Source organism: Centruroides sculpturatus, unplaced genomic scaffold, assembly GCF_000671375.1.
Source record: "Centruroides sculpturatus isolate CEXI.00-Female unplaced genomic scaffold, Cexi_2.0 scaffold1951, whole genome shotgun sequence".
In the NCBI taxonomy this organism is placed as follows: domain Eukaryota; kingdom Metazoa; phylum Arthropoda; class Arachnida; order Scorpiones; family Buthidae; genus Centruroides; species Centruroides sculpturatus.
The window spans coordinates 1-25739 of NW_019386191.1; the positions used below are offsets into that span (position 1 = coordinate 1).

Consider the following 25739-nt stretch of genomic DNA (forward strand, 5'->3'; position numbering starts at 1 on the left):
CGCCCTTACGTAATTTATGGACGGCCCCTAATCATGGTGCAAAATCAGATCGTTTTCTACGAATTGCTTCACACAAGCGACGCAAAACACTCAAATATTGTCTGTTGACATTTGGCCAGTGGGAAGGAATTCGTGATGTAGAACACCAGGACAATTGAAGAAAACAGCACGTCCTCGATTTTTGACTGACTTTGACGTGGTCATTTCCGTCTCGCTTCACTTTCGAGTGCATTCACTCGATTGTTAAGCTGATTTATTGTCAAAGCATATAGATCTGTGTTTCATCATCCATAATGATGCGTTTTAAGAACGATTCACTTGGAGAAAGTGTTTTCTCGGCCACTCGAACATGTTGTTTTTGAAAAAAATTCAACGTTTACGGAACGGCTCGAGAAGCGACGCGCCGCAAGCCTCCTAATATTTGCGATGTGCCAGGCTGTCGCCTCATGTCGGTATGACTAATTAGTAATTACAGACTTGCAAAATACAATTTCCATTTAATACCAATGTTTTAAAAACTTAAATATTGATGGCCGAGAGGTTAAGGTAGCAACCTGCTGTTCTGGATACCCGGAAACGAATCCGGACGAATGTGGGAAAAACACCAGAAAATTTTCGGGGTGGTTCATCCGGATCCGTTGGCTCCACCCTTCACCGCCTATCCATCCCGTTGTGGGCCTTGTCGAATTCATAATAGGCTTACTAAAAAGGCTCTTAGTACCCGTAGGGATTGACGGCCGCATAGCCGAGCGGTCAAGGTGACAGCCTACCGATCTAGGGTCGAATCCGGACGGGTCGAAAAATCCCAGGAATGCTCCGACCGGATATGTCGGCCCCAAGGAGTTTAAAGTCCTTGTGTCGGCCCCCATCTCTTACCACCCGGCCGCTCCATATGGGCCTGACCGAACCCATAATGGGCTTGCTTAAAGAGGCGTTCTTAATACCCGTAGGGCGGTAATGGTTTAAAAAAAAAATGTAAACATTTCTTAATGAACATAATATTTTCGAACTTTTTTGCTTCAACTTACAAATTTTGTAATAAAAATAATTATTTTGTAAATAATTTTACTAAAAATTCGATCATTTCTGTAATTTCTAGCCGACGAATTAAGCTTATAAGAGATGGCAACACTTTAAAAAAAACAGACGAGAGGTTCGTGTCTTTTGATATAAACCGGTGCTAACGATGAAGTCATGACCTTTGACGTAAGATAATATACGAAGGCCGAATTATCCGAATTTCAGAATACGCAAGATTGTTTCATAAGACTACATTAAATAGATAAAATGCTTCATATATGATTGTTTAACGAATAGTGAGTATATTTGAACCCGAATGGAGTTTTACATGCTAATAATAATGACTGTATAAATACTCTATTTACAATTAATTATAGTCACGTTGATATAATTCAATGCAATTATTTCTATGATATGGCGACATAATCTTAGTAACCAGATACATTAATTAAATATTATAGAAGGCCAAAACATGAAATATTCTTAGAGGTTAATTTTCAATTTAATATAAAATATATACATCAAATTTTTCACAATTAAACACTTAATTCCTTTAAACTTCATTAATCAATACAAATATAGCACTTTTATAATTTGATGAATTCTTTTTACCTGACAGGTAGAGAAGTAGACAAGCGTATTAGGCCCTGGCCAATAATAGAGTTTGTAATTAGTTTCAATTTTTCTGGTTGTCGAACCCACTGTCTCATCTATTGCGATTGTCAAACTCTCGTCTAGAGGGTGCGGTAAGCGAACTTAGAACTATCTAAGTCAGTAATATTAATGCTAGTATGTGGATTCGATGAGACTTAGGTGTCGTGGCTTCTGCTGTTGTTTGCGCGTTGTATTTTTTTTAAAGCATATTTTTCTACGTACTAATAGATTTTTATACATTAAAAGTGATTTAGGTAAATATTAATATTTAGAGCTTGTTTTGTCCCTGCTTGTATGTAAAACTGGATAAAAATGCTGAGCTGGTGCTCCCAAAAGAACTTTAAATAAAGTAAAACAAATAGTTCTTATCCCCTTTTCCCAAATTTCACTTAAAGAATTAATAAGATGTGTGTGTGACTTTTCATTTTGATGAAAGATTTGTTAGTGCACATTACATACCTGTAATAAATGAAGAAACTATGAGAATATGACATGGAATTCTATTAATGTATAAATTAATGCAATTTCCACAATTTTACAAATTTGCCAAGTATTTTACAAAAAGCTTTTTCACTTTGATGGAAAGATGCTGGTTTGAAAATGAAATAAATATAAATGTAATCATGCAGTGAAAATAATTTTTAACCACACTGTTATTGTTATTCTACACACAGTAAATCTTTCATCTATATCAATTAAATTATTTTTTAATTGATCTCTGTAGAAGGTGGTCCCACAGATGGCCAAGTGGATAAAACTAATGAACACTGATGGTTGTGGTTTGCACCTAACAATGAACTGGCCATATGGGGTTTTCTGGGTTTTCTTCATGTGTTTAACATTTGAATAAAGCCATCTGCAAGTTTTCCATTAAACTCCTCACAGGAGGTATTCCCCCATTTATAGATTGCATATGTTTTTGATTTGTCTTTTCTTTGTCAATCCAGTCCAATTCAATCTTTTCAAAAGATACTAAATCAACTTTATTTGAATCTTCTCCATCATCAAACATGCCTACTGTGACAAAATTTGCTCAAAACATCATTAAAAAATGCTACAGTTCTAATGATGATTATTTAATTAATTCAATTATTATTTAATGATTTTTGTTATTTGAGTAACGACCTTCGATGTTTGGAAATTTTTTTTGAGATTTTCCAAAAGTTGATAAGTTACAATTATTTTTTTTCATCTGCAATATTTATTTAAATGTTCTTAAATATTACAATAAGTCTAGTTTGTTGTTTTCAATATGATATGCAAAGCTGAACTTGCCCTTTTATACTACTCATATATTGAAGTTATTTTCAGTAAACTTTTGAGATAGTTTTTCTCATTTTCTAATTTGCTATAATTTTTTTATAGAGTAACATGTCTTTTAATAGCTTGTACAAATTTTTTAAGTTTTTTCCCCTAAAATTTTATTTATCAATGTAAATTTTGAGAGATATACTTCAGTATTTGGATGATGAAATTTGCATATTCAAAATCTTAGCTGAAAATGAATAGTAAATTACGGCTAGTATTGCTAAGGATGAAAATCACTAACATCATATAAGTCAAGATTGTGTTTATATAAATAGAGTAATATCTTTCAGTTAAACTAGAATTATTATTGTAGTTTTATAATTTCAATGTAACTCTTTTTATTTATGTTAATTTTAGGTATTCAAAATGGTTTGGTTGGAAAAAGTACAACGTACCTGGTTAGAATCTTTTGTTATCAAGGTGTTGCAGACTGGTGATATTCCTAAACATGTTGCATTTATTATGGATGGTAATAGAAGATATGCTGACAAGTTAAATTTAAACAGAGTGGATGGCCATACTCATGGATTTAAAAAATTATCAGAGGTAAATATAAAAGTTCTAATGTATTTCAGAAATGAGAATTCATAAACCCAATAAATTTTTAAAAAATTTAATCTTATGTTTTCAAACTTGTAACGTATTTTCATTCATTTGTTACAATGAATAAATCCTGATATTTCCTTGAATAAATTATATACATATTTTTTAAAAACTATAATGAAAATGAAATCTTGAAATAAAAATTCATGCAAACAGTTTCAAATTTTTTTATGCAATTAATATTTATAAGTACAATATAAATATTTTATTTGGGTATTAGATAACATTATCAACACTAAAACATTAAAATGTGTTACATTTGTTTTAAAATAAAATATGTAATATTTCTATATCATATTGATGAAATTAAAATGGTATAAACAAACAACTCTACAAAAACCCGATACATTATATCAATAATAAAGCCAACCACTGCCGCATGCCAACAGGCTATATAGCTGTTATATAGCCCAATGGCATATAACAATGGCAGTGGTTGGCTTTATTAAAATGGTATATTATGCATTTTTTTCTTTTGTAGAAAAATAAAAGATATTTTAGATAAATGAAGTGGTTGTGAATTGAACTATAATAATCAGAATATGAATTTTTTTTTTAAATATTGGAATATTTTTTTGATAGAACTAAAAATAAGAAGTTGACAAAGAATACTATTGATATTATAGAAAAATCGAAAATATGAAAATGGACATATCAGTGAAATCACTTTAATCCAAAAATTTTCTGTTTGATTGATTTACATCCATAACATTGCAATCTTATTAAAGAAAATACTGAATGGCTTAACTTAATTGAGAGGATATTATTATTATCAATTAATAACATTTATTAAGTCTTATATTTTATATTCTATTTTGGATATATATATTTATTATATTAATAGTGACAATCAATTAATTAATGATATAGCATTCATATTTAAATTAATGTAATATTAAGTTGCCAAAATTTATGTAGATTTTATTGAATAGTATATGTTAATTCCATTATCTATGTAATTTTTATTGTTTATCATAAAGATCATTCTTAGGCTATGCAGACTTAATTATATATTGACAGCAAAAGATTTTACTATTGTCACAAGATAAGAGATTGAGAAGCTAATATTGTGCTTAAACTGCTTTTGTCTTATGGATGATGGTCAAATATTCATTGGAAAGTTAGAGATCAAAGAAAAATAGCATATTGATTGAAATGCAAGCTTTGTTCTCACAGTGGTCAGATTCTATGCTATTCTAGCCAACTTGGTACTTTTTGTGTATCTTTTTTCTTTTTTATTAAATGCTAAATTTAGACTTATCTTTTCTTAGATATAATTAACTGCAAGTCTCTTCATTTCAGGTGCTTCTGCATAAAAGTTTTAATATTAATAATACAAGTAATTTTAACTGTTTATTTTCAATTTATATTTATATATGAATCAAATGAGATTAATAGCATAAAATAAATAAATAAATGAATAAATAAATTGATATTTAGTAATGATAAATAAATTATTTGTATTATGATTTGATTGTGTAAATTTATTTAAATTCAATAGATAACTCATTGAAAATAGAATCTACTTTTGAAACTTTTATTGGTAAATTATATATATATATATGATATATATAACAATTAACTATTATTTATAAAACCGTTTTGTTAATTAAGATTGAATCATTAATTAAGAAATGTTCCTTTGAAAGCAGATGTGTTTAGTAATTCATTCATGAATTGATAAACACATGTGGTTTATCATATATGGTTCTTCATATCTGGTTCATCATCTGGTTTATATATGCTAATCAATTCACAAATGAATTGATAAACATACATGAATTAAGTCATTAAAAATTTATATTGTATAGAATATTGTTTGATTTGAACTACAGCTTCAATTTAAAGCTATTCAAGAAATTTTTTTCAAATAAGAATATATTTTTGATTTATCAACATAACAAAGGGTTTAAAGATTTCTTTGATTTCTGTAAACATAGATTGTTATATTTTATATTATGTTATTATTTTAAAGAAATTTAGTTGTTTTACATGTAATTATTATTTATAACAAATTTTTTTTTATTATATACAAAATTTTTATTTTTTAATGATGTACAGTTATTGTAGATATTAAAATTTATATCCTTTTAGTTTAGATTAGTAGAACCCAAACTTTTTAATTGGTGAGCCAAATTGTGCATAAGTCATGAGTAGATAGGCCACAAATATTTTATATATTCCGTAAATACAAAATGTAGGCCTATTTCTATCATTTATAAATGATGTGTGACAAATGTGTATGGACAGGATTAATGTATGGTGTGCGCCAGATTTGGCCTGGGGATATAGTGTGAGGAACTGGGGGTAGATAAGTGTAATCTCTCTACTGTTTATTCAGCTATAGATCTGGAAGATCCGCCTGCAGGGTTGTAAGGTGGAGATTATATTAAAATTAAGATAGACTACAAGATCATAGAATCTTGGTCTTGTCAGGCTCCTGACACCAGCCTAAAATTTAGCATTAGGCATGCTTCTGTGTAATTTAGATAACTCTTCCGAGAGGGGACAGTAGGCAAGTGATAGGATTTTTGCATGGACGTGAGTTCAAGAATGAGACCATGATAAAGTAACAAAACCAAAACATTATTTAATAAGAAATAACAAATAAAATACAGTTATTTAGAGATTATTAATCCCTAGCTTATTCTCAAGAGAGAGTGTTTAGAAGTATTAAGATGTACTACCTCAACTGTAGATCTGGAGTCACTCTTGTATCAATGACAAAACGTTGATGCAGAAGGATGACTGCAGTGGAATTTCGACTCATGGGCGTAGTTCAAGGTGGGAACTTATGGTGCACAAGTTAAATTTGCGGATAAGAGATTCTTATGGCACTTTTCCCCAATTTCTTGTGGACTACTGTTGTTTTTGTGGCAGATCTGTTCTTTTGTAGACTATGTGTCTTCTATGGCAATGTCATATTTCTGTTGACTGCCTGTGTCTATGTGGCAAAGTTGGACTTATGTTGACTGCGTCTCATATGGCAATCTACTCTTTGGATGACTGCCTCAAATGATGGGAAAATCACCCTTTTTATCATCCTTTCTGTCCAATTATATAAAAGAATCCATGGTTACTAACGGGATGTATGAGGACATGGAAAGGGGGTGAATTGCTAGTGCCAGATGGATGTCAAATTTGTAGATAAGGTTTTATGGGAAACGAAGTTGATTTCCTTTTCTAGTGAAAAAGTGATATTGTATCTTTCCTTTTTGTAAATAACTTTGAAAAACTAAATATATTTCCCACGTTATTTAATTAAATGAATCGCGATTCTCACAATAGTTTTAGCACCACTGATCTAGACAATGAGCTTACAGGATATAAGAAATACTTGTAAACATTGTAGTTTTTCAAATTCCAAGTTTTGATGTTTAAATGATAAGGTTAGGAAGGTGTTATTTTCTTTAACATTTTAATTGAAGAAGCCTTAAACAAAAGACTAAAAAGTTTAATCAACAATAAAAAGAAAACAGACAAATGCTGTATTTCATAATTATAAGATTTTGGCAGGGAAGAGACCTGTAATGTTATCAGACATATGTTTAATAATTGTTTACACAAAGTATAAACATGCATTGTACATTAGAATTTTAAACAAATGCTATCTATACCTATTTGACAGAGAATTGGATTCTCATAATTATACTTTGTATTTTTTATTGAATGAATTCTTTTTGTAGCAGTGAATAAAGTTGTGGAATTAATTTTTTGAAATATAAAATCATAATGCTTGTGTTAATAGTAATACTTAGAGTATTTGATAACTGAATCTTGTAATTATTATATTTATTAACTAAACTCCTTATTTAATTTAAGTATATTAATTTTATAGAGAGAAGATTGATAAATATGGTATTTGTGTGAGAGTGCTTGGTGATATAAATCTTCTTCCAAATGATATACAAAAAGCAATTGCTGATGTTGTTTTATATTCAATGCACAACAATAGGTTTGTTTTTATAAATGTTATCAAAATTCATTTATATTTAAAATTGCATTAAACTGAATTTAATTTTTTATATAAAAACTTATATTTTGATTGACAAAGATTTTCATACAAATTTATTATTACAAAATTATTACATTTTACACATTGTTATAAAAAATTGATGAATAATTTGTTATCTTGTATAAGTTTAAAGATATTTATCATTTATTTGTTCAAATTTTACATTATAGTGTTGAAAGTTGCTAAAGTATAAATTTTGAACATTCATGAATTGTTTTTCATGAATGTTCATAAGTTTCAAGTGTAAAAATTTCATAATGAGCTCTTTCTAACAGTTCTTGTCTGCATACAACTAAGCATGGATTTAACAAAGACATCTAACCCTTGATTGAAGGTATATTTAAATTGCATGATTTTGACTTAACACAGTTGGAAAAATGTGAAATCTTTTTTGTTTTTTACACTATAGAACTTTAGTCTAACATGTTTAAAAATTTTTATTACTATTTTATTTAAAATTAAGTATTTTTATTAACAATATATAAAATTTTATTGTACATAGCTTTTAAAATTTAAAATTTTTAAATTTTACCTTTAGTAAAATTTAGAATTTTACTAAAGGTAGTAAAATTCTAATTTTATAAACATCCAATAATCCTAAATGAATGGGCTACAATTTAGCTATTTTAAATAATTAATACAAATTAATTTGCTACTAGATTTAGTTAAGAGATGGCACTACCTCTAGTAGCAAATTAATATGTATTAAGTATTTAAAATAGCTGAATTGTAGCTTGATCATTTAAGTGATTGTTGGATGTTTATATATACTCATTGGGCTTTACAATGTTTGTTATATTTAAAATTCTAATTTTGTTTTTAGCATCTAAAATCTGATTTTTTTCAGTAGGCTGTTCAAATATGCTTACTATTTTAAAATCCATTTTAAAATGAACCACTTTCAAAAATACATATTTCAAAACAGTTTTCAAAGCAAAATTTATAAACCTTTTTAACAGTTTGCATGCATGAAAGCATAAATTTTTAAACTTATTAATTAGAATATTGGATTAGAAAAGTTTTAATATACATATCTAGTGCATTCAATATTCATATTAGAAAGATTATCTTTTCTATCAGTTGACTCATCAATCATCACATGTAAATATTCTGAGTTTGTCCATAATCTCTTTGCAACATGCAAGCAAATAATTTTTATGTAGAATTTTTTCAACTTAATGTTTTCTTTATGAGAATAATTTTTTAAGAATTATTGTATAGCAAAGATATTCAGTTTTAAAAAGGGTAATATTTGTTACAGCAAGAATCCAACAAAAATATTCATAAAATATCCATTTGTTTTCTAAATGAATCAGTGTTAAAAATATTCTAGCAAGCCTTAGCATGTTTTTTGAGAAAATAGAAAATTCTTCCATGTTAAAACACTTAAAAATTATGATTTACTAAAGTCATTTTCTACATGTAACTGTGCATCATCTTTACATAAAATTGACTTTACTTAACAAATTGTAAGTTTGGTAAGCAATTTCTGTGTTCTTCAATTTTGTATTTCTTCTCAGCTATGACTTGTTTTGACAAACATTGCAAAAAATTATCTTTCTATCAATAATTAGCTTTGATGTTTTATATTTTACAGTGAAGTCCACTGATATATTTTATAGCTACAAGACTGCTTAATATTAGAATTTTCCTCTTTTACTGACATAACTATTACAGTAACTTTCCAGCAACAGTCTTTAAACTACTATAGTTGAACCTACTTGTAGTTTGTGAAATGATTGATAGAATTAGATTAACTCACACTTCATTGCTATTTCTTCCTATATTACATTCAAAATACTAATTTCACATGCTTTCTAACAGAGTTCTAGAAAATCTGTTAGAGAGCAAAAGGTAAAACAATAGAACAGTTTTGTCAGAATGGTCTAGAGTAGCGGTTCTCAACCTGTGGATTGCGAGCCCTTTGGAGGTCGAACGACTCTTTCACAGGAGTTGCCTAAATGAGTCACCAAACTCACTGTATTATTGGAACTCATTGTATGATTCATTGGCAAATATTAGCAATGAAGACGCTGCCACAAGAGTTACAAGAAGTAATAAAAAGCGTCGTAAGTTCTGTCAATTTTGTAAAGGTGAGCACTTTAAACAGTAGACTGTTTTTGCAACTGTGCAATGAGTTGGATGTGCCAAACAATGTTCTGCTATTTCACACTGAAGTGAGATGGTTGTCCAGAGGAAAAGTTTTAAAACATGTTTTTGAGCTTTGTGATGAACTCAAAATGTTTTTTAATCAGAAAGCAAGACCACACTTTTGAAGCACTTTTCAGCAATAAAAGTGAACTGTAGAAGATAGCTTACTTGGTTGACATCTTTGCCATCTTGAATGAGTAAATTTATCACTGCAAGGACCAAATGCAACATGTCTCGATTTGTCTGAAAAGATCCTATCATTCCAAATGAAACTTCAGCTTTGGTAAAAAAAAATTGGATGAAAATAAAATTTACATGTTACCTACCTTATCTGCTTTCTTTGAGAAACATGACATTGAACCAGACGAAAGGATTACGATGATAATTTCTGTGAAAGAGCACTTGCACATGCTTACAGACGAAATTTCATCATACTTTCCAAATCTACCTAACACCTCATTTGCACTTGCCAGAAGCCTATTCATGGTCAAAGTTGAAGATGTTTCTGAGACATCTTCATTGAATTTATTAACAGTGATGCAGAGAGAACTGATTTCTCTACAATGCCAGTTACAAAATTCTGAATCAAGTGTTTGCAGTTCTATCCTGTTGTGTCTGAGACTGTGTTGTGCCTTCTTCCATTTCCAACAACATATCTTTGTGAAACAGGATTTTCCAGCCTGTTGGTTATCAAGTCTAAATACAGAAGAAGACTTATTGTGGAAGATGTATCTGTGTTGTGCTCTTGCAAAGATTGCCCCAAGAATTTCTGATCTGGTGAGAAAGAAGCAGTCTCAATCTTCACACTGACATTGGCTTTTATGCATACTGTTGCAAAATGTAGAAATGTAGTTTACTGTTGTTATATTAAGACTGTTACCCATGCTACACCATGCTTCAAGACAAAATTTCATTTACTTGTAATTAGAAATAAATATTTCACAATATACTGTATAATTACATACAATTTGTAAAATCTAAGTGACTCGTACAACATGGAATTCATATAACACGGGATTATCTACAGTGTTATAGGGGGATCGACTGTATTGTTTTTGTGATTAATCACTATGCTTTAATTACATTCAATTTGTAACAATGAAAATAAATCCTGTATATAAGATATTTACATTACAATTCATAACAGTAGCAAAATTACAGTTATGAAGTAGTAATGAAAATAATTTTATGGTTGTGTGTCACCACAACATGAGGAACTATTAAAGGGTGGCGGCATTAGGAAGGTTGAGAACCACTGGTCTAGAGTGACATCCTTCAATAATTTGTTATCAGAGAGGCACTATCTTGATATTTTGTATTTAATTCAAAATTATTTATCATAAATATATAACAATTATAAATTTAAACAGTATTTGTAATATTAAATAATATAATTGTTATATCACACCAATGTTTATTATTATAACTATGAAAATAATAGTATTTTCATGATACAAAATTTGATAAAAGCTTTTTCTATTTTTAGTTTATTCATCAATGTTTGTCTTGCATATACTTCTCAAGAAGAAATCAGTACAGCAGCAAATGAAATAGCAGAAGCAGTTTCAGATGGTATTCTGAAACCTGAGTTAGTATATTTTTATTATATAAAATTTATTTTATGAATAAATGATCTGTAAATAGTAATTTTAAATAATGTGAAGAGATTCAATAAAAAGAATAATTATTGGATGAGAGATAATAGAAATATAAGTTATCTTTTTTCATTATCGATAATTGAGAATATCAATAATGGTAAAAGATTGCTGAAGATTTGAATTGCTAACTCTTGAACATTGGATTTGGTATTATAATCATCAATGACTTCAATTAGTATGATGAAAATAAATAAGCCAAAAGCATTGGTAATCAGATTAGCTCAATCAGCACATTCTTAGCACAGATCCTTAGAGAGGTTGAGGCAGACGTTTTAAACGTGTAGGTCGGACGTTCGGCGCCTAAAAGTTTGACAATGGTGTTTGGATAGTCGGTGGAATCACGCTCGACATTCCAAACACCATCGTCAAACTTCTAGGCTTACAGGAAAGCGGCACCGAACGTCCGTCCTACACGTTTACACGTTTAAAACGTCTGCCTCAACCTCTCTCTTAAAAGATAATACTGTACTTCAAATCTATCATCTTGATTGCCAAATGGTTGAGCAGTTAAGACATCACCCTACTTCTCTGATAAACCTGAGAACAAGTACAGATAAGTTGAAAAATCCCAGAATTTTTTTATGATGTGGTCCACTCCAGATATATCAGGGCCTATCCCTCACTATCCAGTTGCTCCATTGTAGGCTTGGCTGAACCCATAATGGGCTTGATAAAAAAGCCATCTATGAATACAGGGTGAAAAGAACCAGAAAATAATTATAATTATAATTTAACAATTATAATGTATGTATTTAATGCAAAAATGAACAAGATATGTTTTTAACCACACACAGATTCTATATATTTTGAATAATTAATTTTTTTGCAAAAATGAACAAGATATGTTTTTAACCACACACAGATTCTATATATTTTGAATAATTAATTTTTTTACAAACTACAGTCTAAAAGTAAAATTTCTTCTTAATGAAACAATACACAATGTACACAGACAATTTTGTACTTTGTACCTTTTTTACAATATTGAAAGTTTTATGATAATGTTTCCAAGGATCCTACAATCCTGAAAAATTTGAAAATTTCAAGAATTCATTCTTTACTCTTAAAGTTTGGGAATTTTGCTGAAATTTTAGAGAAGTTGAGAAAATGCACTAAATTGTCATTGGCTTGTTTAAATACAGAAACAGAAAATAAAAATTCTGTTTGACTTTTTAATAGAAATGTCTGCTGCACCAATCTTCAAATGTCTCATAACTTAACATTTATATTTAAGTTTTTATAATTATTTACAGAAGCATTCAATAAGATTTGATTGGGCAAATAAGGTGATTAATTATAGAAATTAAGAATTCATTACAAAATACTGAAAAAAGAAGTATTGGTTTACTTTTGAAACTTATTTATTAATAAAAAAAAATTAATAAAACCATTTGTTATCAGGAGACTCATAATCATCAGTTTCATTCTTTAGATTAAGACAAAGAATAATAATCAAAAAATGATGATAAATTCCCAGATTAACCAAAATTGATTTAAGCTTAGTGTTGAGTTTCTCTTGTGGCATTTGTAATGTTTTTGACCATTCAACACAGACTTCAAAACTACTACTCAATGTCAATATACAATAAGTTGTAAGAACAGTAGAAGTGAATTTAAGAACAATTTAGCAATTTAGTTTTAATCTGTATCCATTTGCAAATTCTTTGGGTACTGTACTAAACTTTTTGTTATTGTTTAATATGTTGTTGAAAAAAAATGTCTGCATATATTTTTATTATCTTTTGGAGACTTATTTTGCAGATGTAATTCTGCTTCAATTAAATTGTATAGATATAGTTAGTGTTTTTAAATTGTATCAAGTAGAGTTAAATTCTAAATCACTGATCTTACATCAATTGTAAATCTAATTCTAAAACATAAAAACTTAGTCTTAATTGAATGCCTGTGCATATTGCGAGCTTAAATGTTTTTGGGATTTTTGATTGATCACTATTTTTAGCAATAAAATGAAAGCTAAGATAGTTATGGATTACATTTTGTTAATTTTTTTTTCGTATACTCAAAAGTCAAATAAAAGTTTCAACTAAACTTAAATGTTAATAAAAAATTTATCATCAAAAATGTTTTTACTTTTTTGACTGTTATAGAATATGGTGACTGGTCAAAGTTTGATTCCTGATTTTTTGCATTTATTGACATTGACTTTCCAGGAGTCAAAATATGAAAAAAAAAACCTACAGAATTGGGTGTTTATGTATATTGTCATCTATCTTGTATTATATCTCAGAACTAGATAAACCAAAAATTTTGAAATAGCAGATTTATTTCTGCATATTGATGCATTGATGGTATAAATTTTGGTAATTAAGGTTCAAGGGAGTGATGATATAAAGGGAGGTCATGTGTCATATCTCCAGTGGGGTCGACATATTGAAAATTTTACTTGTTACTAGTTTTATATCTTCTTTAAAAACTGGCTCCTCTCCAAAAGTAAGCCTTTTGCCTTTAAAAATAATATTTATATATTACTGATTATTATAAAAATAAAATCTCATAGCAGATGGCATTGTGCATAACTAACTTTGTGAATTATGAGTAGCAGGAATCATGCAAGAGCTCTTGCCAGCTTTTTTTTATTTGTAGTAAAACTAATTGAAAGATACTTATTTTTTTAACAAAACTTGTTGAATTATTTAGATTATTTATTAATCACTAAATTCATTGTAGGTAGGTGTATTATTGTATGTGATAATTTTAGAAATATCTGAAATGAGCATAAGCACACTGTATTGAACTACTATTGTTTTTCTGTTCAGCTGAGAGCATAGTTTTGCTTTAAATGGATTACTACTTCATTCTTCTTATTAAAACATTAATATCTGTAGAAAGTAATAAATAATTTAATTCTGAGATGTATCAGATAATTTTAACAAATCTGTAAGATAAGTTTATGATAATTATTAATATTTGATGATGACATAAATATCTACATCCTAAAGCATCATCATTACGATAATTTATTGACACTTTTGGTATATTTTGGTTAACTATGAAAATATTTTCATAATTTCTTTTTGATATTTCTGCAGTTTGTCCAACTTAGTCTACATTTCTAGAATTAATATTAAAATTTTATCCAGATGAAATCCATAAATCACAGTTTATCTTAATTAGCACCAAATATAATGTGGAAAATTAAAATTTCATAAGTACAATTTTTATGCAGAAAAATTTCCATAAATGTTGGAAGTTATCTTTCAAAAGTATACATTAAAATTCAATTATATTATTTTATAACCTAACTTTTAATATTTTCTAAAAACAAGTAGCTTTTTTATAACTTTAAATTGTTAAAATATATAACAGAAAAGGACGGCTTGATGACCAAGTGGTTAAAGTGACAGCCTATTGTTCTGGGGAGCGGGGTAAAAAACACGAGTGATTTGTCGAGAGTGGTCCATTCAGATAAATTGGGCTCTATCTCTGATGACCCAGCCAGGCCCACAGTGGGGTACTAAAACTCATAATGGGCTTGCTAAAAAAAAAAAGCCCTCTTAGTGCCCACAAGGCAGAAAGAGAAAGTTTAAAAGTTTTTTTTTCTAAACTCTGCATAATTATTTAATATCAAAAGTTAATCATGGCATACAAACAAACTGCATTATTTTAAAATGTTTATAATATTTAATTATATTAAATATATTAATATAACAATATGTAATATATTTATGTTAATTATATTAAATATTATATTATTTATTTAATATAGAGATGTAGATGAAGAACTTCTTGACCAGTGCATGTATAACAGTTCGGAACCCGATTTACTTGTAAGAACTTCAGGCGAAGTTCGGTTAAGTGATTTTCTTCTTTGGCAGAGTAGCTATTCACTCTTAACATTTGTGAAAGTGTTGTGGCCAGAATACAGTATTTGGCATTTATTTGCTTCTATTTGGAGTTATCAACATTCCCTTAAATATATAAAGGCAAGATATTTTAAAAATATTTAAGTAAAATAATTTGCAAAATATAATAATGATGTGTCCTTTGTTTTTAAGGCTGGTCGCGAGAAACATTTTGAAGCTAGAAAACAACAGACAGAGAGAGAGATTTACAGGCATGCTATATCTGCACTTAGAGATGAAGAATTAACTGAAGAAAAATTGCAGGATTATATTTTAAAGAGAAAGGAAAGAATAAATAATTTTCTATGCCATCTGAAGCATAAGCGTATAAGAAAATTGGAAGAAATAAAAAAAAATGGAGAAGTAAATGATGATTTTTAAAAATAAAATTTGAATATTAAATTTATGAATTGAAAAAAATTTCTTTATACTGTCAGCCATTTTTAATTAGAATTATACATATTAATTTTTGTTTCTTCAATACAGTTTTAACTTCATAAGTTGTCACTCACACAATTACCAGGAATGGAAAAATAGACACTATCCCCTTTTTTTCCTCCTGATGATTGTGAATGAGGCCTATGAAGACAATTTTTCTTTAATATATTAGTTATTTTAATTCTAAAAAAAAAATTATTTTTATAAATTTCATTGCCAAATTAATATAATTTTAAAGTTTTTATCACTATTTAAATTCATTCTGAATGATATTTTGACAGTTATTTTTCTGTTTTCAATATTAAATACATTTATTTCAATTTTCTTTATTTTGTATTAAAAATATGCATATCTCTAAGAATTCCATTTTTAGAATTAACTGTTAAAACTAGTTTGTAAATTTTTACATAAAATTCACTTGTCAAGATGTGAACCAATAACCAAAGATAATGCAAATATGAATAAGGCATACTTGCTGCCAAACCACACAGTTTTTGATGATAGATTCCACAAAACTTTTTCAGGTTACATAAGTTACTTGGGAGTTTTTAACTTTGATTTTCTTGAAAATAACAGAAAATGTACTTCTCAAATAAGTCTTGGCATGAACCTTCAAACCAAGGCTTATCCAGTAAACAGTATTATTGAAATCCCTGAGCACAATCATAAATTACTTAAGTTCAAACTTCTAATAAAGCAATATAACCAAAACTGAAAATGATGTAACATCTGAATTTTTTGCTTTTTGATTGCTTTTAGGTGAGAATCTAAGTTAAAAATATCTTAATTGAAAGTTGGACCAAAATGAAAAAGTTACAGAATGCTTGTGATGTAAAATCAGCAGCAACCCATACTAGTGCTATTATTTAACAAATATCAGATGATAATTTGATATAATAGATTTAATTAACTATTTTATTTATATCTACAAAACTTACCTACTCAAACTTACTGATTGAGATTGCAATTCCTCAGCAGCCTTGCATCATAACTATAAGTCAATCCATTTTTGTAAATTTCTCACTCAAACTCATTGTTTTCTTTTCACTTTTAATAAATTATTAATGCTACTTACAGCAATATGGAAGCATTTGGAAAATCAGTTTTGAATATTTTTTCAGTCTGTTGCAATTTTTCAGGTAGTGTGGAGCTTAGCTTAACGGAAACAAACCTGAAATTGAATCCGTTTTTCAATTTTCGCTGTCAGTTTGTTTTCAGGAAAAATCCATTGATAAAAGGTCAAAATACATGCATTGTGTAAAGATCTCAATTCGTTGTCACAAATTCCACAAACTAAAGCATTTTGAATGTAATTTTTTTTAGTTCTGTGAATCTAGAAATCATTTTTGTAAACTGATAACCTGATGATGGCCTGTTGATCAGGTTGAAAACATTAGTTATAGTAGTAAAAATGATTCTCAGCAATAAGGTGTATATGTTGTATAATATTCAATGAGTCTGAGTGTATGCTGAACTGAAGAATCTAGAAATCATTGCAACAGAGTTATTCCAGGGCCAGCGTGCCAAAAATTGTCTCCCAAGGCAAGCCAAGTTTATGCCACCCTTTTTCATAGTTGCTGATAAGAATATCAAAAGCGCTCAGCAACTAAATAAAGAGAAACAAAACGCCTTTTTTGCCGAGAAATAAATATAATTTTAAAAAACAAACATTTTCAGCCTGGTTAATAGGCCATCTTTAGGTCGAAAAATAAAAATGGAAAATGTTCCATGAATAGAAAAATTTTACATAAAAAGAACATAAAAATTTTAAAATCAAAAAATAACTGTCTTCCCCAACTCTAGCAATGACGGCGGAGAAAATAGAAATATACAGAAGATAGAAGGCTGTTTAAATGCGAGGGATGCGGAGAGCCTACCATCGGCATGGAAATATTTGGTTAAGAAATTTACTAGAAACTTCGACCAGAATTAGTACATTGAAGATTTATGTTATTTTTGTTTTATTTTTATNGGTACAAAATTCTACGAAACTCTCACTTCATCGTTTATGTGTCCGTTAGGGATGTTAAGGTTCTCTTGATCTTCTGCGGTCTCGGGTATTGTTTCCATTGTTACCGATCCTTCCATTAACTTCACTTTAGTTTCGTCGTCGTCGGTTTTGGGCAATGCTGTAGTGGGTGAAGTCTTGCCATAGGCAGAACCTTTGTCAGCTTTTGTAACACGAACAAGTAAATATACACCCGTCATTACTATATACAGAAAATATAAAAATATGTTAGTCAAATTAAAATATACGGATATTTGCAATATAAAGGTTTATTTAGTTTATCTGATCAATATACTGCACAGAGCTCAATTTTAAAACAACTATACATTAATAATAAAACTTCTAAATATATAAAAATCAATTCTAACATATTTCTCATTTAAAAATGTTTGTTGCTGCATAATATAGAAAATACATTTTGCATCTGTTGTATGAGCAATGTTATATACAAAAGTACTTCTAGCTCTTATAAAAATTACGAATGTACAAAATGATAAGCTTTATTGTGAAATGTAATAATAATAATTAAAATAAAATTTCAATATGTTACTGCATTTAATTAAGGCAAAAAAATTTGTTACATAAAAGTATTTACACATTTGAGTGATGGAAATGCATGCTAAACATTTATTTTTACTATTATTATTATTTATAATAATGCAAAAGAGTGAATACGATCATTTAAAAAGATCAGATTTTAAGTGATCTTGAACATTTATTTTTATTTTTGCATTTCTATTTATCTATCTATCTATTTATTCATTAATATGCTTTTTATTAGAAGCTGCAGAGCACACATTAAAATTGCATTTAATTTCTGATTAAAATATTAACACTAGAGAAAAATTTACTGAAATTTAAGGAATTTGTTAAGGAGACAAATTTATATTTTGTAAAACATTATTATTCATTAATAAAATCCTATAAATAACTGCCTATAATTTCTTCTTTTCAAAGTCTTCTCAGTTTTAGATTAACGGACAACAGGATAAATTATTTTTATGTAATAAAAACACATTAAAATAGATTAAGGTTTTAAACTAAAATGAAAGAATCTGTTCATTGAAAATTCTGATAATTTGAAAACAATCAATTCATTAAAAACAGCTAAATAATAAATATTTACTATAATTTAAGTTTAATAATTTCTCCTAAGATTTTTCTTACACATTTTTACACCTTTTTTACACACTCTTACACCTTTTAAATGGGTATTCAACGTTCAGCATTAATTAAACAATTTAAATAACAAATTTGATTACTTAAGTTTTCAGCTTAAAAAAAACAATGAGAAATTAATTATAAATATTAAAAATAAATGTTTAATCTGCATTTTTCAAAAATTATTTATTGCATTGAATTCTAACCTAACTTATTCTAATAGTGAAGTGATTTATTTTAAGTTGTTGTAATTCAATGCAATAAAATACAATCCTTAGATTTATAATTAATAATTTTAATTCAAATAAATTTACCTGTTATAACAAGCGTCCATGCAATCATGATGACAACAGTATTTCCAGAAAGAAACATTAACCATAAACCATAAATAAAAGGTGTTCCCACTACTAATGACCAAAAAATCATATTGATAATGGGATAAGGACGACGAGAAAATTCTATGTATTTTCCAGGAAATTTTCCAGTTTGAAGATATTCCTCCATTATTTTGTCCTGTAAAAATATTTAAAATTTATTGTTGTATTGCTATACTAGAATCTTATTTCTAAGTAAATAATAAATTTGATTCCTTAAGTTATTAATTATCTACTACATATTTCGATCTAAAACTTAAACAGGTTAGTTAACCGTTGTATAACTATTGTAGTAATTTACCGATGTAATAATTAAATTTACCTAATTTATAGAAATGTAAAAATCCTGAAGAGGGGTGCAAATTAAAGAAAATATTGCACCCGAAATGCATAGAAAATAAAGAATATGAATAAAAGCTTTGTCTCTGATTAAATGCGGTCCAGGCACAAAAACGGGGGTTATTTAGGTACAATTAACCCATAAAGTTTTTCCATCAATTTTGAGGAAATATTTTTGAAAAATTGATTTTTTAAAAGTGAAGATTAAGATTATAGCCGATTTTACCCATTTTCACTGGGTGCAATAATTAGGTTACCTCCTCTTTCAAGGCTAATTAGAGAATTTTTAGATGGGTCTAAAAATATGTTCGATTTCACAGAATGCAAGAATTGGGTCCCCTTGTTTCCAGACTAATTAGAGAATTTTTAGATGGGTCTAAAAATATGTTCGATTTTCTGCAAAAACATAAAAAACTGCACCTAAAATATTACAGTAGAAGCCGAGTTCTTCGGGGTAATCCTTAACCCTCTCCATCTCCCCCTTCGGCGGAGTATGTAATGAGAATGCACACTAACTGTGTATCAAATTGCAACTCCTCACCGTTTGGTCTATGTGCTTATTATTATTATTATTAACCCATATCGATTATAATATAAGCTGCATAATAATTTTAGGGTTTAAAATAATCGACAACTACAACCATCACCACCACCACCACCACCACTCTAGGCATTGTAAACAAGGATACTAAAAACAAAATAAATTTTGTTACAACTTGATAAAAGCTATGTAACATACAGTCCATACCCAAACATCAAATCTTGGACAATTACAACAATATATGCAAACAGTCTTCCATAGAAATTACATGACAAATCCTTTGGAATGTCGTCTTATGGCCAGAAGCAGAAATGAAAATGAAAAACACTAGACAAAACAACATGCTAACGCCAAAAGACAGTTATCTAATTCATTGTCAAGCGAGTCCAAATCTCGGTAACCGAAAATGAACTGTGCAAATATATTACACATTGTGCTTTTGCTTAATGTTTGAAAAATAAATTGACTTGTTAATGAATGAGATTTTTTTTTTATTAAAAGTTTAATTTGGATTTGTATCCAAATTAAACTTTTAATCACAAGTAAAATATCGAATGTAAATGCACACATTGTCCTGCAAAAATTACTGGCATTTTAAACTTTTGACAATTGCTATAAGAAAATAGTATCTGAAAGTTCTGGTGCATGTTAATCTAAAAATTAAATTTCAAATAGTACCCAAAGCAGTACTAAAAACACATTTCATGAATTCAACTTTTCCTTCACTTATTCCTTTAGTATTCTGAAAAATGAGGAATTAATATATTTACGAACTGCATCTACCATGGCAATGAATATGTGGTTTGGATAGAAAGTAATATTTGGAATTTTTCAAATAGGCTATAACCATAATAAACACAATGTTGGTTGTTATTGAATCTGCTTAAAATGGAATTTGTTAAGGTACAATAGTTTAGTGATAATTACATATAAATAGTTAAATTAACTATAGTCCTCACTTGTAGATTTAATAAACATCTTTTATTATGTACAGAATAAAAGCCAGATCATAATTCAGATGGTCTGAATCTTTAAATTTAGCTTAATATTTTTGATAAAGAAAATACTTTGATATGCTAATTCAAGCTACTCTGTAGTATTTTGTAATCCATTTATAACAAAGAAAACAAGAATCTAGACTAGTCAGTTCAGCATGTATTGTCAGACTTCCCTCCTCTACATATAAAATTTGAGTTTTCTATTTAATACTGTTTTTACTTGGATATACGACGAGGTTTTTATTCATTTATCAGAGCTTCAAATTCCTAGATTGTCCTATACATGTGAGTGAAAAANTTGCCAAATTAATATAATTTTAAAGTTTTTATCACTATTTAAATTCATTCTGAATGATATTTTGACAGTTATTTTTCTGTTTTCAATATTAAATACATTTATTTCAATTTTCTTTATTTTGTATTAAAAATATGCATATCTCTAAGAATTCCATTTTTAGAATTAACTGTTAAAACTAGTTTGTAAATTTTTACATAAAATTCACTTGTCAAGATGTGAACCAATAACCAAAGATAATGCAAATATGAATAAGGCATACTTGCTGCCAAACCACACAGTTTTTGATGATAGATTCCACAAAACTTTTTCAGGTTACATAAGTTACTTGGGAGTTTTTAACTTTGATTTTCTTGAAAATAACAGAAAATGTACTTCTCAAATAAGTCTTGGCATGAACCTTCAAACCAAGGCTTATCCAGTAAACAGTATTATTGAAATCCCTGAGCACAATCATAAATTACTTAAGTTCGAACTTCTAATAAAGCAATATAACCAAAACTGAAAATGATGTAACATCTGAATTTTTTGCTTTTTGATTGCTTTTAGGTGAGAATCTAAGTTAAAAATATCTTAATTGAAAGTTGGACCAAAATGAAAAAGTTACAGAATGCTTGTGATGTAAAATCAGCAGCAACCCATACTAGTGCTATTATTTAACAAATATCAGATGATAATTTGATATAATAGATTTAATTAACTATTTTATTTATATCTACAAAACTTACCTACTCAAACTTACTGATTGAGATTGCAATTCCTCAGCAGCCTTGCATCATAACTATAAGTCAATCCATTTTTGTAAATTTCTCACTCAAACTCATTGTTTTCTTTTCACTTTTAATAAATTATTAATGCTACTTACAGCAATATGGAAGCATTTGGAAAATCAGTTTTGAATATTTTTTCAGTCTGTTGCAATTTTTCAGGTAGTGTGGAGCTTAGCTTAACGGAAACAAACCTGAAATTGAATCCGTTTTTCAATTTTCGCTGTCAGTTTGTTTTCAGGAAAAATCCATTGATAAAAGGTCAAAATACATGCATTGTGTAAAGATCTCAATTCGTTGTCACAAATTCCACAAACTAAAGCATTTGGAATGTAATTTTTTTTAGTTCTGTGAATCTAGAAATCATTTTTGTAAACTGATAACCTGATGATGGCCTGTTGATCAGGTTGAAAACATTAGTTATAGTAGTAAAAATGATTCTCAGCAATAAGGTGTATATGTTGTATAATATTCAATGAGTCTGAGTGTATGCTGAACTGAAGAATCTAGAAATCATTGCAACAGAGTTATTCCAGGGCCAGCGTGCCAAAAATTGTCTCCCAAGGCAAGCCAAGTTTATGCCACCCTTTTTCATAGTTGCTGATAAGAATATCAAAAGCGCTCAGCAACTAAATAAAGAGAAACAAAACGCCTTTTTTGCCGAGAAATAAATATAATTTTAAAAAACAAACATTTTCAGCCTAGTTAATAGGCCATCTTTAGGTCGAAAAATAAAAATGGAAAATGTTCCATGAATAGAACATAAAAATTTTTAAATCAAAAAATAACTGTCTTCCCCAACTCTAGCAATGACGGCGGAGAAAATAGAAATATACAGAAGATAGAAGGCTGTTTAAATGCGAGGGATGCGGAGAGCCTACCATCGGCATGGAAATATTTGGTTAAGAAATTTACTAGAAACTTCGACCAGAATTAGTACATTGAAGATTTATGTTATTTTTGTTTTATTTTTATGTATTCTTCCGTTATTTTTTTTTCTCTTGTAAAATTTTTGATTTAAAAATTTTTATGTTCTATTCATGGAACATTTACGTTCCATTTTTATTTTTCGACCTGAAGATGGCCTATTAACTAGGCTGAAAACGTTTGTTTTTTAAAATTATATTTATTTCTCGGCAAAAAAGGTGTTTTGTTTCTCTTTGTTGCTGATAAAGGCAAATAAAATCTAGAAAATAGCTAAATTTGAAATAAGTGAAAAAAAAATCTAGATTTTTTTTTCACTTATATAATTGACTAAATCTCAAATCTTGGGGCAAACAAAATCTAGATTTAGATGAGAAAAAGATTCTAAAGTGACAATCACCCAACATGTGGCACAGACTTCATTGTTTTGACTTAAGTAAAATGGCAGTCAATAGTACCTGTTATTGCCACAAGAGCACTGTATCTAAGGTCACAGCCACTATATACCGGTAGTATATTCTAGCTTGTTAATACACTTTTAAACAGTGCACCAACATTTTTGGGCTAATGGAGTGTCAAAAGATCAAGAAATGAAAAAAGGGTTAAAGAATGTTTACTTAGCTGGTCATAAATTACCAGTAAGGTTTACTATAGAACAGTGACATAGTTTTTTTACATTGGCACATTATGGCTTTGTGGGGCATAGGCAAATTGTAACTGGGGCACCCTAATTCAAATGTTGATTTTGGACAGTTTTCTTCGGGGGAATTTTTGGGGAAATATTTTGTTATAAAAGATTGGTTTGAGGTCCTATGCAATTGTCCTTTTTCTCCATAGGATAACACACCACTGGTTTTTTAATTGTATATAAAATATAATTTCAATAAACGATGTGGCTCATGATATTGGCTTGTGATGAGATTTGGTCACCCATTACATTCAAGGAAAGCAAAAGAATTTATTCAAATAAAATGGTAATTTTTATATTTTGAAATTGCCACATCTACATTGAAGTATTAGATTACCTTGAATGTGACAACTGGATCTAATGCAAATGAAGCATGCAATTGTGAAGCAATTCAGTTACTTGTGCAAAAATATGATTAGTGTCTAGAATAATTATAAAAACAAAAATTAGTTATGTATATTTCATGTGTATATTTCATATTTCATTCTGAACACATGAAATATACATAACTAATTTTGTGTTAAAAGTGATGTAAAATGTTCAAAGTGAATGCATACTTTTTGCTAACTGATGTAACCATTGTAATCGGGTGCAAGCTTCACGAATATGGTCTGGTTACAGTAATTTTTAACTGTCTTAAATGGCACAACTGAAAACATTTAATTTTAATTTTGTAAAACAATGAAATTACATTAGTGTTAGGGACATCTGTGATTATACAGTTGACATGTAAATAGAAATTACATTGCTTCATTACTAGGTTACCTTATCTCTAACTGAAATACTTTCACTTACTCTTCTAGTAACTTATCAACTGAAAAAAAATTAGTATTTATTAGCGCCCAAAGGGAGGAAAGAACCAAAGCAGAATTTCTTTTGCACCCAACAGGGACCAACCTAATTAACAAATTCTTGGTGTTCTTTGACGGCCAGAATTCAATCCTGGGTCCCCAGAGTGGTAAATTCTCAAGAGCCCAATGTGATGGTGCTAGAACACTTCATTTGTATAATGATTCTCCAACTAGGGGTAACATATTGCTATAGTTTGTGGTATATCTAACTGCTAAGAAACTCGTCCAGTTGACTTTCGGGATCTTTAAAAAAAAGTTTCTTGGATTCGATCCATATCTTCCTGAGAAGTGGTCGGTCCTTCCACCCCCTTTTTGGTGTCAACTACTAACTCTCTTGAAATTGCTTTAACAAATGTTTGACAATGTTATCTGAAGGTGGATCTTTTCCATATCTTTATTTTGAATGTTATAATGACATTGTTTTGAATAACCAGAGTGCATACGTTCTTTTCCCTCAAATAGTCACCATCTTGAAGTATGACATCTTGTCTCCCATACAGTGATGCGGCAAATAGAAAGTTGCCAAATAAAACTTGCGCCATTCATTTCATCCCTAATGACATATTCAAAGTGTACACCAAAGACATGAAATTATTTGAGAATATACTTTTGAATTGCAGCATGTGTATCACTATTTCCAAAGCTTTATTTAGTTTACCATATCCTTATTGGTCAATAACATGGTCTTTGTACTTGATTGCTTACTGTTCTCTCAATTAGTTTTATTTCCTTCGGAATTAGCACAAGATTTCCTGTGTGATTTGTTCTCAATAGCACACTTTTTGATGGAAAAAGTACGTTTATTTTCTATAATTTAAAATGATACAAATTCGGGTTTAATGCCCTTCTTCAGTCCTAAAAAATATAGTGACAGCTGGAACAACTAACTATTAAAACCTTTGGGTAAAATAAGTAAAGAAATAAATACAGCAAAATTACAGTATACCTGTAGAAATAAAAATTGTTTTTGTTAATTATTGGATAAAACCATGGTCTAATACAGTGGTGCCTCGTATAACGTACTTAATCCGTTCCAAGTGCACGTCCGTTAAGCGAATAGTCCATTATACGAAACGCATTTTC

At 28.8% G+C, this 25739-nt stretch overlaps 2 protein-coding genes across 2 annotated transcripts; one reads left to right on the forward strand and one right to left on the reverse strand.

Annotated features, from left to right (window-relative positions):
• Nucleotides 1-1123: 1123 nt before the first annotated feature.
• LOC111614013 (dehydrodolichyl diphosphate synthase complex subunit DHDDS-like) lies at nucleotides 1124-15674 on the forward strand. Its single transcript, XM_023355390.1, has 7 exons — nucleotides 1124-1316; nucleotides 3340-3570; nucleotides 6284-6369; nucleotides 7424-7540; nucleotides 11238-11339; nucleotides 15137-15353; nucleotides 15426-15674. The coding sequence occupies exons 2-7, from the start codon at nucleotides 3349-3351 to the stop codon at nucleotides 15651-15653; spliced, it is 972 nt and encodes a 323-aa protein (XP_023211158.1). The 5' UTR covers nucleotides 1124-1316; nucleotides 3340-3348; the 3' UTR covers nucleotides 15654-15674.
• A 2014-nt stretch (nucleotides 15675-17688) lies between these two features.
• Nucleotides 17689-19411, reverse strand: LOC111614017 (1-acyl-sn-glycerol-3-phosphate acyltransferase delta-like). Its single transcript, XM_023355396.1, has 2 exons — nucleotides 19194-19411; nucleotides 17689-17920 (listed from the first exon to the last, which is right to left on the reverse strand). Exons 1-2 carry the CDS (start codon nucleotides 19381-19383, stop codon nucleotides 17694-17696), a joined length of 417 nt encoding a protein of 138 aa, XP_023211164.1. The 5' UTR covers nucleotides 19384-19411; the 3' UTR covers nucleotides 17689-17693.
• Between the last annotated feature and the right edge of the window lie 6328 nt (nucleotides 19412-25739).

Excerpts from the sequence above, each read along its gene's own strand:
- LOC111614013 (XM_023355390.1), top strand. The coding sequence starts at position 3,349 with ATGGTTTGGTTGGAAAAAGTACAACGTACCTGGTTAGAATCTTTTGTT. Across the intron at positions 3,571-6,283 it reads ATTTCAGAAATGAGAATTCA|ATCTGGAGTCACTCTTGTAT; the intron begins TAAACCCAATAA and ends CCTCAACTGTAG. Across the intron at positions 15,354-15,425 it reads ATTCCCTTAAATATATAAAG|GCTGGTCGCGAGAAACATTT; the intron begins GCAAGATATTTT and ends TTTGTTTTTAAG.
- LOC111614017 (XM_023355396.1), bottom strand. The coding sequence starts at position 19,383 with ATGGAGGAATATCTTCAAACTGGAAAATTTCCTGGAAAATACATAGAA. Across the intron at positions 17,921-19,193 it reads ATGGACGCTTGTTATAACAG|TAATGACGGGTGTATATTTA; the intron begins GTAAATTTATTT and ends TTCTGTATATAG.